The 16,998-nt window shown below is 29.3% G+C and overlaps 2 protein-coding genes across 3 annotated transcripts; both read left to right on the top strand.

Moving 5' to 3' along the window:
- Positions 1-35: 35 nt before the first annotated feature.
- LOC129906690 (putative inorganic phosphate cotransporter) lies at positions 36-4,528 on the top strand. Of its 2 annotated transcripts, none has more exons than XM_055982576.1 (4): positions 36-147; positions 2,934-3,070; positions 3,139-4,218; positions 4,284-4,528. In XM_055982576.1, the coding sequence occupies exons 1-4, from the start codon at positions 129-131 to the stop codon at positions 4,482-4,484; spliced, it is 1,437 nt and encodes a 478-aa protein (XP_055838551.1). In that variant the 5' UTR covers positions 36-128; the 3' UTR covers positions 4,485-4,528. The 2 variants fall into 2 exon arrangements, with proteins under 2 accessions (XP_055838551.1, XP_055838550.1); XM_055982575.1 differs by lacking the exon at positions 36-147 and adding an exon at positions 2,769-2,873.
- Positions 4,529-6,630: 2,102 nt separating this feature from the next.
- Positions 6,631-15,589, top strand: LOC129906693 (putative inorganic phosphate cotransporter). Its single transcript, XM_055982579.1, has 5 exons — positions 6,631-6,794; positions 13,566-13,735; positions 13,998-14,134; positions 14,189-15,268; positions 15,330-15,589. Exons 2-5 carry the CDS (start codon positions 13,720-13,722, stop codon positions 15,516-15,518), a joined length of 1,422 nt encoding a protein of 473 aa, XP_055838554.1. The 5' UTR covers positions 6,631-6,794; positions 13,566-13,719; the 3' UTR covers positions 15,519-15,589.
- Positions 15,590-16,998: the final 1,409 nt, after the last annotated feature.

Genomic DNA, 16,998 nt, shown 5'->3' with positions numbered 1-16,998 from the left:
CGTCACGAATTGAGCATTTTGTTAATATTTTTCATCGGAGATAGACGTGTTATTTGTTTTGTTTTGAATAACTACCAATAAATTGTGTGCTACTTTTTACATTTTGTTTACATCGACAAAATATTGCAATGGAATCAATTAGCTCGGGTGTGTTTTGATTTTTATTTAAATAAAAAAAAAATTGATTTAAAGATAAACAAAAATCTGTGAAAAATAGTTTTGTATTTAGCTAAAAAATTTAGTGTAGTAGTTTTTCTTATCTTTAAATCTATACGAATTTCAATGAAAAGAGAGGAAGCGTTTGCAATTGTCTTACAAGCAAACCTGTCAAGCTTTTAGTGCAATTAAAATCATCCAAAAGTTTATATAATATTGTTCAATAGCACCAAAAAAAGTTATTAATAACCTTGAATTTTAAAATTATCAGTACTCAACTCATATAAGATACATATAAAGAAGAGCCACGTCAAAAGACTTTAAAATCTATTGATGCTATGCTCCTTCAACACACCTCAGAACTTTTTTAAAGCTCAAGTCAAACACATTCAAAATTCGTCTCTTAATGCATTTGACCAATGATAACATTGACCAGTAATTTTCAACTTTAATTTTCGAAAGTGATTTATATCAATTTTTTTCTAAAATCTTTAGTTTTTGAAATATTTATTAAAGTATATTTTCACATTTGAGGACATGTTGCAACTAAAAATGTTTGCATACAAAAAATGTTATTGCAATTAAAAAATATTTGCATTGAGAATACAATTTTTATTGCAAATAAAAATATTTTGCATTAAACAAAAATTAATGCAAATAAAAAATCTTCTGCATTGAAAAATTCAATGCAAAATGTGTGCATTAAATACTTTTTTTTTTAAATATTCGTCGAATTTCTTACAATTTTGACTATTTGGTCTTACATTGGGTTCAATGTTACAGTTGACATAGCTTATGTATGGCCAAATTATCAAAATTGCAAGAAGTTCGACGAATATTAAAAAAATATATTTAATGCACACACTTTGCATAAATATTTACTTTTGCAAACAAAAACATTGACAAAAAAAAAATGATTTTTTACAACCCTGGTTAAACTAATTTTCTTTATTTTAGGTATAAAAAATTACAGAAAGATTTATATTAAGCCTAAAATATTTGGGTTCAGGCCATGTATGAATTGACACTATTGAGGTGAATACAAAATTTTCAGTTGTCAAAAATTTAATGGGCTCTGGGACCCGGTTAAATTTTAATCTTCAGAGGTTAAATTTTTCACCAAAGGAATAGCAATTTTTTTTAGATTAATAAATCAAAAACTGAAAATAAAGAATGGAAATTGAGAAATAAATAAAACATTATAAGTGTTTATCAAGGGAAAAATAATATTCTTTGACATATTTCACTTTATTGATGATGAAAAAATTGGAAATGCATGAGAATCAAAAATAAAATTCAGAGAACAACGCGTGTTGGAAGTTTGTAGATTGTAAAGATTTATAAACAAATTATTAAGCCACGTTTAAAATTTATCCCAATTCACACAAAGAGCAAAAAGCTGATTAAATTTTACAGTTGGAAATTTGTTTATTCACCTGAATAGTGTCAAAAACTTAACAGAGGTTAAATATTTAACCTAATTCACACATGACCTAAACCTAAAAAGTTTTTCAAGGAGTTCAAATTTTTTGGATACTTATTTTCTTATCAAATATGGAAAAATGTATTTTAAACGTTCTGTATTTCGGTTCAGTAAGCAAAATATAAATTAAAGAAAAATTTGTATGAAATTGTCTGCAGAGGAGTGCAGAGAGGCATAGTCTAATTTCGTTACAGTATTTTGATGTTAAAAACTAGAGCTGATGGAGAAAAACTAAAAATGTTGTTTCTGGAATCAGCACCATCTTACTAATAAGAAATGATTCGGTGAGTCTTTAAAATGTTTGCATGTTGGGCAGTGTAATTATGTAGTTAAAAAGAGGTCAATTTGCAGGCACAAATAGACCAATTTGTGCTTAAAGCCAACTCTGCTATTAACTTTCATGATATTCACATAATATGTAAGAATTGATATTATCAAGAATCGAAAGTATTCAACGAGGGTATTAAGCTGAATAAATAGGGACTCAACACCACCAAAATTGCCTAAAAAGGAGCTCAGCTGCTCAGCTCATTTACCCAAACAAACAGTTTGCTGAAGTTATCACATTTTGACTTAGGTTTATTTTTATTATCTTAAGTCTGTGCAGTTCGAACTGCTGAATTCTCCTTTTTCTCTTTCTTCTGACAAACAAAATCTTTTGCTTGAATTTTGACTCGTGCATTTTATTTGAAGTGTGTTCAAGCTTGGAATTTTAGCCCAAAAATTCCGTTTGCACAGATTCGATCTTATTTCGAACAATACTATTTACTTTATAAATGCATTTCTGGTTATTCCAGACAACTGGTTAAATATTTGTTTAACCTTTATTTTTAGAAATATTGGGTCGTATGCAAAAAAAATGACTGGTTGAAGTGAGAACAACAAATTAAAAAAATATGTTTTAATAAACTATTTTGATACGCTCGTGGCAAAAATGTATCTATTTATAAAGTATTTGCAAACTCGGAGCAAATATACTTTTCGTTCTATTTGTTTCCATTTTTCATAATAAAAGAGACAAATTTTTAATAAATTTTTATCTGCAAAAATATAATGTAGGTAAATAAAAGAGTATCATTATTTTTACTAGCAGCTGTCAAACATTTAACTATACTAAAGTTAGGTAATATGAACTTAATATAGGTTCAATTATTTCAGTACAAAGTGAGATTTTTAACTCCGAACACATGTCGTTTTATTATTAAGTGTTTCAAAATGATGATAGAAAATAAAGGTTTGTTGGGTTGAACATTAACTTTCAATTCATTTTTTTTTTCTCATTCGTTTCGTATAGGTCCATTAATTGGAGCCCGTCATCTTCAAACACTCTTACTTTTTCTGGCAATAGCAGTAAACTATGCAACAAGACTTAATATTGCAGTTTCTTTGGTTGCTATGACAGATGCAAAAACAACAAATCCCAATTTTTATGTAAACAATGCAAAATATGATGAAAATTTATTGAAAAAATCTGAAAAAATCATTCTTTTTTTTTACAGGAATTCGATTGGACGGAAAAACAAAAATCCTACATTCTTAGTAGTTTCTTTTGGGGCTACACTGTTTCCCAAATTCCCGGCGGATATGCAGCTCGTAGATTTGGTGTCAAAAAAACTATTCTAATTGCAACATTCATTGGCGCACTTTTGGGACTTGCAATACCGTTTTGTGTATTTTGGGGAGGCTGGCAGATCTTTTCTGTCATTCGAATTCTTCAAGGTTTAACTCAGGGAATACTCTTCCCTTGTGTTTACCAGCATCTGGCAAAGTGGTCACCTGAAAAAGAACGTAACCGACTTGGAGTGCTAGCTCATTCAGGTATTGAATGCGGTACGATTGTAGCAATGTATCTTACTGGCATGGTTGCCGCATCAGATTTAGGATGGCCAGGAATATCCTACGTTTTCAGTGGAATTGGAATAGTCTTCAGCTTGTTTTGGCTGATATTTGCCGAAAACACTCCAGCTGATTCAAAGTTTATAACAGCTGCTGAAAGGAGTTACATTATTAGCTCCCAAGCAAGTGTTGAAGATGCTCAACGAAAAAAGAAGAATATACCAGTGCCATGGAAGGCAATACTAACATCTGTTCCGTTTATATCAGTTTTTATAGCGAAGGTCTGTGATACATGTGGATTTATGACAATGCAAGCTCAAATTCCATCCTATCTTCATGGGGCTTTGAAAATGGAAATCACCAATAATGCCTTCTATTCAGCTTTACCCTATATGACGATGTTGTTGTGCCTGTTTATTTTTATGATATCGGCTGACGTAGTATTAAAAAAGAAATGGGCCTCATTATTGGTAGTACGAAAGACTTGTAATACAATTGCAATGTGGGGTCCAGCAGCTCTTCTAATTGGCATTGGATTACTTAACGAAACTCAACGAACCTTAGCCATAACCTTTATCACTTTAAATGTTGGATTGAATGCAGGTCATGTAATTGGTAACTTATTAAATTTGATTGATCTATCACCAAATCACAGTGGCATTCTAATGGCTTTTGCTAATACTTTTGTGAGTATTATTGCTCTGGTTTCTCCACTTGTTGTTGGAATGATTGTTCATGATGTGGTAAGTATTGTTATATTTCTGTCAAGGGTTAATTTATGATTTTTCGTGTGTTTTTTTTTTTTCAGAATGATCGATCTCAATGGCAAATTGTATTTTGGATAGCAGCAGGATTATTCATTTTGGGGAACTTACAATATTTGTTTTTTGCTCAGACTGATACACAACCATGGAATGATGAAGATTTTATGACCAAGGGTGATAAAGAAAAGGGTGAAAAGGTTACAGAAAGACCTTCAGAAGCTAGTCTTTCCATGAAAGTGTTTTAATTTTGGAATTTAGTTGTATTAAAGAGGCTGTTATAATAAGTTAACTTTTTTTGTTCCTAATTTTTTTTTCATGTATTACAAAATTTATGCGAATTCAGATCGCTAGAAGAACTATTTCAAAAACAGTTTTTAAAATGCTTTGGTATACAAATTGAAAAAGTTTCTCAGTTGTTTTAATTATAAGGAAGTTTTAATGTACATCTTTTTGGGACAAAAAAGACAAATAAATTTAAACAACTTCGAAACAGCTTAATTGTGAAATACAAGTTATGGGTGTTCGACTGTACTTAAACTTTTGGCATCGAAATTTTATCAAAATAACTATTGTATTAATAAATCACCATGGGTATCATTAAAAGAATTAAATTAAGGAATGTAAATAATAAATATTTGATAGTAGAATCTGCTTACGTACATAACCTCTTCAAATTAATCTCAATCTAAATACGAACAAAATTCGCAAAAAAAATATTAAAATTTTGATGGATTTTGGTCAAAGGTAGCTACTTAAAGTTGTTTCCACTAATATGAATATAATCTTATCGATGATCAGAAAGTATATGACCTTGAAATTTGATACATTTGAAAAGTTAATCCTAACATAACTGTATGAGTCGATTTTCACTCTCTAAAAGCAGTTTCTAATCCAACGAAGCAGAGAGTCGTTTTCCATCCACTCGGAAAGAGACAAGTAGAATTGGACAGTTGAAAAAGCCTCTTCATAACGATGGAAGGGATACTATACTCGGGCCAGTGAGTTTGTTTATGTCGAGATCTTGTGAAACTTTTGCCACTGTAGAAATACGAAAGAATATTCGTTCCATGATAGAATCGTTTATACGAGGACGGGAAGAGCCATGACACTAGGTATATGGGAGTATAGAATTTGCTGCAAATTTCTTTATGAGAAGGTTTTAGTTTTCTGCAAGGAGCTAACAAATGGAGATCACTAGTGTTAGAACCGATGATGAACTGGACATATCGTCGGCTTAGAGTGTAAACCTGCTAACTTCATTAAAGTAAATTTTTACAGGAGAAAGAAAAAAACTTTTCAAAATGATTCTTGTCAATTTAAAAGAAAAATCAAATGTTGATAAATACTCTTCATTTTTATACCTAAGCAGATTCAAAAATACGCGTTGTTTCGTATCTTTTTAGCATTTTTGTAAGTTATTGACATTTATTCTTTTGATAGTCTAACAGGCGATTACAAAATCAAGGTTTACTTAAATAGTTTTTGAAAAATTAATTTTCAAAATCAAAATTTTGATAAAAAATTACCTACCAAAAACATTCAAACTATTTTTTTTATTTGATATAATTAAATACTAATTTATGTTCCAAAATTCAATGAGTTTAGAATTTAAAAAAAAAAATTACTTTTTTCTAAGAAACCCCTTTATTTATACGTAGCTGGACTGGTTGGTAAATTAATTAATGAAATTTTAACCATTCTTCTGCGCCCGCAGCCGAACGGCTCTATCTCTAGCTGTTAAGCTGTTTATTAATAAAATAACTGTTGATTTAAGTAGTTTTTATTGAGTTAGCAGGAATTCTTTGGAAATAATGATGTTAGTTGTTTTACTCATCACACAATTTGTCTAACTTATAAGTGAAATTGAACGAAAATTTTGATGTCAGACGATGCGCCTTTCTTAGACCTTTCAAACTGCATACCTAACTCAAATTCGCCCAAAAATGGAGTTAGTAGGTTTACACTCTAAGCCACCGATATGCTTAATACTAAAAAATCTAAGTTTACATCTTTCTAAATCGATGTACAATTTGCGTTGAATATAACGTTTTTGTGCTTAATCTTAATCAGGCATTTTTTTTTGACAGATAAATCACGATTAAAAAAATTTAAATTGTTTCATGGTAAAATACATACATGCATACTACTATTGTACGCGGATTAAGCTTAAGGCTTAACACGTTCCCAAATTCTTAAAAAAAATATTTCACTTACAGTTCATACAGTAATAGAGGTTGAAAAACTTGAATCAATTAATTAAAGTAAACAAATTGAAAAAAAAAAAAAATATATAGCGGGTAAACTATTGTTAAATATACTCGTTATTCTCTCTCATTGTTATTACAAATTGTATGTTAAGCTCAGTAAAATAGTAACATTCATCGTGAATGGTTGAAAATCCATCTCACAAATAAACTAAATTTAAACTTCTTATTGTGTTTCATAAGTAAAGCTTTAAAGTTAATATAGAAAAGATTCGGTGGTGTACTGCAAAACCCCTTAGACAGTGGATAGACATTTAACACCAGTTGGACGAATTAGAAATATACCAGATAGTAGGTATCCCCAAAGGGGGATTCTATTTATTAATTGTATTTTTGTGGCAAAAATAATTGAAGATTCTGTGGTTTTGATTTAAACACGTTTTGGGGAAAAAAAATGTTAATAAAATACTATTTATTTCAAGTTTTACCTTATACATCAATTAAATACTTTAAATGCAAACATTTATCTGTTCTCATTTCATTGTTATTTATTTAAATTTATAAAATACCTAGAATATTTCCCGCAACAACAACTAGTTTTAAATTATGCGTTAGGCAAACGTACAAAGCTTTAATATTTTGAGCTTGATTAAGTTTTACACTCATAATTGTAGACCTGGTAATGGTATTCTACCGATCTTGCTTGTGATTGTTGACGCGGTCATTGACACTTCATTATTTTGTGTTGTGGTAGGTTCTGTATTAGTTACCGATTTTTTTTTTCAAACTTTTAATGTAAGCGATTTAAATCGAAGCTCACTAACTGCACAGTGGCGAATACAGGTATATTTCTTTGGAGGAGCCATGCCAAAAAAAATGAACAATAAATTCTAAAATATACACTGAACCAAAAAGGTACATAAAATTAATGAATTTGTACATTAAATTAATGTAAAAATTCATGGCAAATGAGCCAATGTAAAAATTCATTAAATTTAAGAACCTTTTTAAAAACAAATTCATAAGGGAATGAATATTTCTTAAAAATTAAGAATAAGTTCTTAAATTTTATGAATTCTGTTCATACAGGAATTCGAAAATTTTTGAAAATGTTTAAGAAAAGTTTCTTAGATTTTAAGAAAAATTCATACAATTTAAGAATTATTTCTTATAATTTAAGAACAAAGTTTAAGAAAAGTTTCTTACATTTTAGGATTATTTCTTAAATTTTATGATTTTTTTCATATACTCCGTAAAAATTTGAATGAAATGTTGCTTGAATTTTATGAAAAAAAATCATAAAAACTATGAATTTTTCTTAAAGTTGTATGATTGTTTTCATAAAATATAATACACTTTTCATTAAAATGTATGCAGTTATTTATATAAATGCATATAATACATTACCATTCCAAGCCTTTAACTTGTTCCTTAAAAATTGTATTCCAAACAAACAAACAGCAAAAGAAAACAACCCAAAATCTAAAACAAAAAAATGAAAATTGTTTTTAAAAATAAAAGAAATTATTAAGTTTAAACGTTATAAAAATGTTTTATTGATCACTATCACTATAAATTTCACTATAAATTAATTTAATTTTACTTCTTTAATGGATGCATCATCTGGAAAGATAGAAAAAAGTTTGTATTAGTAAAATGAATATGAAGCATTTGGTTTAAAAAATCGAAATAGCTAGAAGGTTAAATTATCTTATTCTTACCTTATTGTTATCGGCAGCATTAGACTCTGGAGCTGAAAAAAAAAAAACAATACAAAATTGAATAAGTTGGGGAAAGATAAAAATATAAAGAATTTAGGTAGGTACCTATGAGAAATGTTGATAATATTAAGTTAAAACAAAATTTAAATATTTTGAGAAATAAAATAAAATGCAACACTTACTAAATTCAATGTTTTGCTTTAGTTTGCAATGACAATTTCAGGTGTACAGGATTTGTTGAGAATCGCCTTTAATATGCTTTTTATTTTGTGTTGATTTTTCCCCCTTTGCCGGTCCAAAGTTGAAGATTACGTACGTGCCTCCATATTTCACAAAAATATCAAATTAGGATTTTCAATTTTAAAATATGCACCTATAACAAAAAAAATAAAATATATTAAATAAATAAAAGAAAGCAATTTTTAACATTATAATGTTTTTATACTTATCTGAGTATATGGGAAAGAGGCAACAGGAACCAACAATATTTTATACTGTTCAAATGTACTTATACTCTTCAAAATTGTCTACGTGGTTAAAATACTTAACAATATACTTAACAATATTGTCTTTTATTCACAAACTTTTTTAACCTGTTTCGGCAACGACCGTCCACTTTGATTATCAGATTTTGAATTAAATCCTCAAAGAAATCTTTCTAAGGCATAGATTCAGAACAACAGTTATTATTTTCTAGATTGATGATAAAGTACATAGACTTTAAGAAAATATACTTAAACACTCAAAACATAAGAATTTTTTCATTAATTATATGTATACTTTCATAATATTTAATGAATTAATTCTTAAATTTTGGAAAAATATGAATTTCGAACATAAAAAGTATGAACAGATTCTTAAATTTTAAGAATAAGTTCTTAATACCGAATACAGGATAACGGTAAAATATTCCTTATTTTTCGATTAATGAAAAAATATATTCATTTTAAGAAAAAATACATTCATTTTAAGAAAAAATAGGTACTTAAAAACACAAAATTTATGAACTTCTTACAAATATAATTTTGAAAATGGGAAACCTACACTATCTCCAAAAAATAAAATCTCATTCGGATAAAATCTCCAGAAAATTTTTGACCCCATGGACAAAATCTCCATGGGGAAAGGCATCCAATGGACAAAATCTCCAATAAATAATTTTTTCTCCCATTTTCTCCAAATCCCCAAAAATCTCCAATTAGCAAAAACAAAAACGTAATAGAATGATAAAAAAACACTAAGTCAAAGTAAAATCAGAACTAAACACAACAATTTTAAAATCATCAATCAAAATCAAGGTTCTTCTTTTAAAACGGAATACACTCCGCGAAATAATTATAAGGACAAATTTATTTAATTCGTCTTAAGATATGTAAAGGATATTATTTTTTATTTCTTTTATGAATAAGGAGACATGTATATGGTGGATAGTTTCCCACCATTTGTTTTTATTTAATTCATTAGAATACAATAATACAGTTATTTTTTCCGGGTCTGGAGCGAAATAATTATAAGGACACATCTGATTTTTGCACTAAAAGTGAGATGTAGCGAGATGAAATGTAAACAAAAGTAAGCAAAACAGTTAGAAAATGAATTTAAACCCATTATAACCATTTCAAAAGTAAAATTTTTCGGTTATTTTAAAATAAGACGTGAAAAACCCCTGATCCAGGCAGAAATGGGCAAAATCGAGTCCTACCATGAATAGGGCTTGTGTAAATGGGAAAAACTGGAGGATTAGAAACGTCCGATTGTGTAATTGATAATTAAATTTACAAAGGTGACATGTATAGTTAACTAAAACGATCAGAGAGGAAGCCTTTGGTCGAAGAGAGAGCCAAAAGTCACAAAAAATGAAGTATTTTTCGTGAGAATTTGACAGCAAGAGAAATTTTCGAGAAAATGAAATTGGAAGTGAGAGTATGTTTAATGCACTAAATAATGGAGGTCAACTAAGCCCATTCCTACGAAGGTAAATGGTGAAAACCGGTGGTCTTGCCGAGACATAAACTTGCCCGCCTTCGCCTCGGCAAAAATTATAGGTTCTGGGATGAAAAATGGAAAAACTTTTAAGTTCATCAATGAGAGAAAGTTTAATTTGGATAGTCTAGATGGTGTACATAACGGTTTTTCCATTTTTCATCCCAGAACCTATAATTTTTGCCGAGGCGAAGGCGGGCAAGTTTATGTCTCGGCAAGACCACCGGTTTTCACCATTTACCTTCGTAGGAATGGGCTTAGTTGACCTCCATTATTTAGTGCATTAAACATACTCTCACTTCCAATTTCATTTTCTCGAAAATTTCTCTTGCTGTCAAATTCTCACGAAAAATACTTCATTTTTTGTGACTTTTGGCTCTCTCTTCGACCAAAGGCTTCCTCCCTGATCGTTTTAGTTAACTATACATGTCACCTTTGTAAATTTAATTATCAATTACACAATCGGACGTTTCTAATCCTCCAGTTTTTCCCATTTACACAAGCCCTATTCATGGTAGGACTCGATTTTGCCCATTTCTGCCTGGATCAGGGGTTTTTCACGTCTTATTTTAAAATAACCGAAAAATTTTACTTTTGAAATGGTTATAATGGGTTTAAATTCATTTTCTAACTGTTTTGCTTACTTTTGTTTACATTTCATCTCGCTAAATCTCACTTTTAGTGCAAAAATCAGATGTGTCCTTATAATTATTTCGCTCCAGACCCGGAAAAAATAACTGTATTATTGTATTCTAATGAATTAAATAAAAACAAATGGTGGGAAACTGTCCCCCATATACATGTCTCCTTATTCATAAAAGAAATAAAAAATAATATCCTTTACATATCTTAAGACGAATTAAATAAATTTGTCCTTATAATTATTTCGCGGAGTGTAGAACAAATAAATTGTGTAAACAACCGTGACTTGAACCTTCCTTGTTTGACCTACCATTCGTGTGCCTTAACAATGATTCTAATGTACTGGAAGGATACAGCGAGTTGAACTAAGCATTATCTTTTGAGGCAAGTTATCACAGCATACAATTAAATATGAGTAAAAATAGGTCTTCCCAAAATGAAGATGCGCAAGTTGTGTATCAAGCAATCAAATCGCGCGCGCGATTTGATTGCTTGATACACAACTTGCGCATCTGAAATTTTGGGATTTTCGCTCGGAGATTTTTTTTTTTTGAGATTTTTTCCTGGAGATTTTGTCTATACCCAGGTTTGTCTTGGGGATTTTGGCTTTGGGGATTTTCTCTTTGGGATTATGGGTTTTGGTCATTCATCACCAACCCTTTGAAAATAGATTTTTTTCAATTTTAGAAGAGAAAAAAGTCAATTTTAAAAATTATTTTAACTCAAAATACAACTGAATTGAAAATAATAGTGAATTTCATTCATAAAAGTATGTCTAGAGTCTATGATTCTGCAAAATATTCTTTCAAATTGGAGCTAGAAGTTTATGAATTTATTCATAAACTTTTGTATTCGTTCTTAAAAAAAAAATCATAAAAATATTTTAAATAGGAAAATTTTTATGATAACTGATTCTTAAATTTTATGAATCTTTCTTAAAACTAAACTTTTTTTTTAAGAATTTGTGCTTAAATTTAATGAATATTTCTTAAAAATGTATGAATTTTGGTTTATGAACGAGATTCATAGTTTTTAAGAATAATACTTTTTTCAGTGTATACATTCAATTTTGCTAACTGATATTAATTTTTAATTATTTGAAAGAGAGTAAAACAAATTAAATTTGCACTACACCGTGAGCCGCCTCCACCGTCCCCCTACAGTTACGTCATTGTTTAATCGACTTGCTATTACACGAATACAAATTTTGCGTAGTTTTTAAGGCAACGTTTGAAATAAGGACTTTTTCAATACAAAAAAAAAACTAGTGTTTAATATTTCTATTTTATTACACAGTTTTTATATTATTTGTTTGCTAAAAAAGTAAGATTATGAAATTTAAAATACACTGAACGAAAAAAGCTAGTATTTTTTAGTTTTTTCTATTTGGTTTTAGTACAGTCTTAAGTTTAGCTATCAGTCATTTCAGGCTTACATATCCATTTTTTACCGGACACCCTGCATAATTATAAGAAACTAATGTAATAGTACGCGCTTGTTTTTTAATACAAAACTTTTAAATTTAAATGAATCTTTTATTAGTTTTAAAAATTTAAAAATGTGATGTAAAAATGTAATACACAAGTTCAAAGTACATTAAATTATGTAAATAGTCACGTACAAAAAATCGTTTTCCGTTCTATAGGTTTTTTTCTTTCATGCAAATGATAAATTAATATCATAAATTAACTTTATTTTTTGACTGCATATTGTGGTATTGACTGAAACACGTTTTAAGCAAAAATGACAGTTAAACAATGCATTATTCCAAACTTAACCTCTAAAACATCTTTTATATAGATAAATATATGTTCTTGAATATGCTTTAAAAATAGCATTTGTTTTATACTGTACACCGTGACGTGCATTTAAAATTTTATTTCAACTGTGAAAACAACTTCTCACTTGTTGAATCTCAGTACAGAGTGTTTTATATATACAAGAATCGCTCAGCGGTCAAAATTAAACAGTTTAACATATTTCCCAGTGTATGACATCGACCGTGGAATATCTTATATTTGTATTTATTTGATTCCTATACAATTTTTTTTATTTTTAATATAAAAGAAATCGGCAGTGATAGTACCTACCTATTCATTCATAAAAAAAAAAAAAAAAAACAAAACAAACAAAAATAAATAAACTTTAATTTATAAGTTCAAAACATAAATTACAAGCTTATGAAGTCGTGTCTTTGCTCCCACCAACAGTTTTCTTACGACCCCCAGGCTCATGACTTTGTTCATTTTACCTGCAAGCTGCTATGAACAAATTCTCAACATAACTCATGGAGCTTAAAAACAATAAAGTCCGGTTTTATATGCTGGTATAAGTTTTGCACAAAAGAGAATTCGAAATGTAAGCCTTTAAAGACCAAAGAATCTTTCAAGTTATAAAGTAACTTTTACATTCTTACAATACTTGTTTTACTTCATTGCATTTTTTTGTACCCAATTCATTTCGCCCATAAGAACCAAAAAACTTGAATGCAATAACACACTTGTATAAATTAAGTTTAAAAATATCAATAAAAAAAAGATACCCCTTAAGAGATTTCGCGAAATTAAAAAAAATCAAATCTTTCATAAAATCTCTTAAAAAAAAAATAAAATCAAAACATCTCAAATCTCAAGTATGCAAACTGTTATAAAAAAATTAGTGCTATAAATACATAATTTGTTTTTTTCTTCCCAATTTTGGTATCTTATCAAAAACCAATTTGTTTGTCTCTTTTTTTATTGTATTAAACAAAATAAATATATGTTAATAAATCAAGCATTGGCTCGAATTAAGTTGGAATTGGTTGAATACGATTTCAGTGTGAGTTGAGGTCTTGAACAGTGACAATACATCGTGATTAAAACCTGCTATAAAATGTCTGATCTAACAGTCACAGCTTGAGGAGGAATTAAAAATACTTGTAGCGCATTATGACAGCGAACAAAGGTTGGTATTTATAAAATAAACACTAAACAGTCAAAAATGTTTAAAAAAAAATTTGTTTGAATTAAGATCGAAATTTAAATTTAAGAGCTTAATGAACTGAAGATTGGAAAAAGTTTAGTGGAATAGTGTTAAAATTTGAACATCTGGCCCCAAATGACTTTATTTATCTTTTTTGTTTGACTAATTTAAACTTTTTCAAACAAGTTTGCATTGTAAACAAAACACTTGTGAAGGCTTTGGTGATTGATTTTTTTCTTTTCAGGGCCATTTCTTGGAGCCCGTCATCTTCAAACACTTTTACTATACCTATCGATTGTGGTAAATTATGTTTCAAGACTTAACATTGCAGTTTCATTGGTCGCTATGACCGATGCCCAAACAACAAATCCGAACTTTCATGTAAGTCAACTAAAAAATTCAAAGAATCCATTTTGAAAAATTTATTTTAAACAGGAATTCGATTGGGATGAAAAACAAAAATCATACATTCTTAGCAGCTTCTTTTGGGGCTATACTGTATCACAGATTCCCGGAGGATATGCAGCTAGAAGATTTGGTGTCAAAGCAACTATTCTAATTGGAACATTTACAAGTGCAATTTTGGGACTTTCGATACCGTTTTGTGTATTTTGGGGAGGTTGGCAAATCTATTGTGTAATTCGTCTTTTTCAAGGTTTATGTCAGGGTATACTTTTCCCCTGTGTTTATCAGCATCTTGCAATGTGGTCACCTATCGAAGAACGAAATCGTCTTGGAGCGCTAAGTAATACAGGTATTGAAAGCGGTACAATCATATCAATGTACGTTACTGGCATGATTGCTGCATCAGATTTAGGATGGCCGGGAATTTCGTATGTTTTCAGTGGAACTGGAGTGGTTTTTAGTTTAATTTGGTTTATATTTGCTGAAAATAATCCAGCTGATGCAAAGTTTATAACTGCCGAAGAAAGAAATTATATTCTTACTTCTCAAGCAAGTGCTGAAAATACCCAAGAAAAGGAGAAAAGTATTAAAGTTCCATGGAAAGCTATTCTAACTTCCGGTCCGTTTATATCACTTTTAATAGTTCGATCATGTGATAGTTGGGGTTTTGTGACAATGCAGGCTCAAATTCCAGCTTATCTTCATGGAGCTTTGAAAATGGACATTACCAAAAATGCCTTCTATTCAGCGTTGCCTTATGTGGCGACGTTTGTGTTAGCGTTTACTTTTATGATATCAGCAGACGTAATATTGAAAAACGGATGGTTTTCATTGCTAGTACTACGAAAGGTTTTCAACACGATTGCTATGTGGGGTCCAGCAGCTTTCTTAGTTGGTATTGGATTTCTTAGTGAAACCCAAACTGCCTTAGCTATAGCTTTTATAACTATGAATGTTGGTTTGGGAAGTGGTGCCATTATTGGGAGTTTATTGAATCTTATCGATTTATCGCCAAATCATAGTGGAATTTTAATGGGTATTGCTAATACCTTGTCGAGTGTTGTTCCAGTTTTTTGTCCAATTGTTGTTGGACTAATTGTTAGTGATGAGGTAAGTAACATGTTTTTTTTTATCAATCAGGCTTAAATAATAAAGTTTTTGCTTTTTCTAGACCGATCGAACACAATGGCAGATTGTGTTTTTAATAACAGCTGCATTATATTTCTTGGGTAACTTGCAGTTTTTGTTTTTTGCACAAACTGATGCACAGCCATGGGATAGTGAAGATTTTATGACCAAAAGTGATAAAGAACGAGGAGATGTTAAAATGGCGAAAACAACACCTGTGAAAGATAGTTAGTCTTTGTTTGTGGATCAAACTATCTTAGAAGCTTAAGTTACAATTTTTGTTAAGTAACAAAGTGAATGAAAAACTACATAAATAAAGTATTAAATTTATCCTTTAAATAATATTGTATACATATAATTTATTATATTAATAAAAACATTAAAAATTGGCCAAAAGTGTATTGAAAATCAAAGATCTAGGCAGGCATAACGCCGTTTTGTAATAAAGTTTATAGACGCGTTTTTGATTGTCAATAAAATGAAAAAGAGTACATCGTAAATTTCATTGGTGAACCACAATATGCTTACATTAATAAATTTCATGTTCTTCTTCTTATCTTAATGATTTTCATGTTTTTGTTTTTTCTTATTAGCATTTTTATAGAATGTATACAAAGTATAAAATAATTAATTAAGAATTTTAAATTGATAAATACAGAGCTTGCGAAGTTGCTAGAGTTGTTATTACGTACAGACATTATAATACACATTTTAATTGAACAAGGAAAAGTATAAAAAGAAATGCTGACAAAAGAAATTGCATTCAATTTTGTAATGTAGTAAAAAAGTTTTAGAAAGAGCGATTGACTTGCGAATTAAAAGGGGATAAGAAAGATCGAAAGATAAGTTGTTTATTATTATTTTTAACAATGCAATAGCTACTCTTCCGTGTCCCATTTTTCACATTTCATTAATTTCACACCATACAAATTTCACTCGCGGTGTTGCTCTTAATTAAAAGTAAGAAATTGAGTTTTTATAAAACTTGGAACTGTTAATTAATTTGCAGCAAAACGGCGTACCTATGAAATAAAAAAAATATTTTGATTAATTAATTTTTCCTAATTATAAGGAATCCCTCGACGAAATAAGAAAATTGAATTTATAAGAATTTCCTAGAGAAAGCTATTATAATAATGCCTGTCTATTCACCTTTTCAAGTGTAGCTTTAAAGTCAACGAAATAAGCGTTGGTATAATTCTTTTTTTTTCAATTGATTTCTTGACAATAATACTTGTAAGACCGAACAAAGAGTCTAGGGGTGAGTAACTCTATCGAAAAAGTTTTACTTGGTGATGTTTTCAAAAATATCAAAAAATTTAGGAATGACTTTTTACTTTATGATAGTTTTCTCATAAAAATAACTAAATTATTATAGTAGAGTAACTAAAGCAAATTATTAGGGAACCCGGCCGAACAGCTCTGATTTTGACGATTTTTTTTTTCAAACGTAGGTAATTAAAAATACTTTATAGACTAAAAATTGCCGGTGTTGCCGTATTGTTTTTTTTAAATTAAAATTATTTTTTTTTAACAAAACCATTTTTTTTGCTTAAATTTCATAAAACAAATGATAGCAAAAGATTCTGTAGGTAATTTAAGGAAAATATATAAAAGGCAGGGACAATCTTCCATCGTTTAAGCGATAAATGCAATTTTCTAACATTCTGACCTCAAACACAAAAAAAATATTTTGAAAACAACGGCAACAC

Source organism: Episyrphus balteatus, chromosome 1 (assembly GCF_945859705.1).
Source record: "Episyrphus balteatus chromosome 1, idEpiBalt1.1, whole genome shotgun sequence".
NCBI lineage: Eukaryota > Metazoa > Arthropoda > Insecta > Diptera > Syrphidae > Episyrphus > Episyrphus balteatus.
This window is presented reverse-complemented; position numbering and strand designations above follow the sequence as displayed.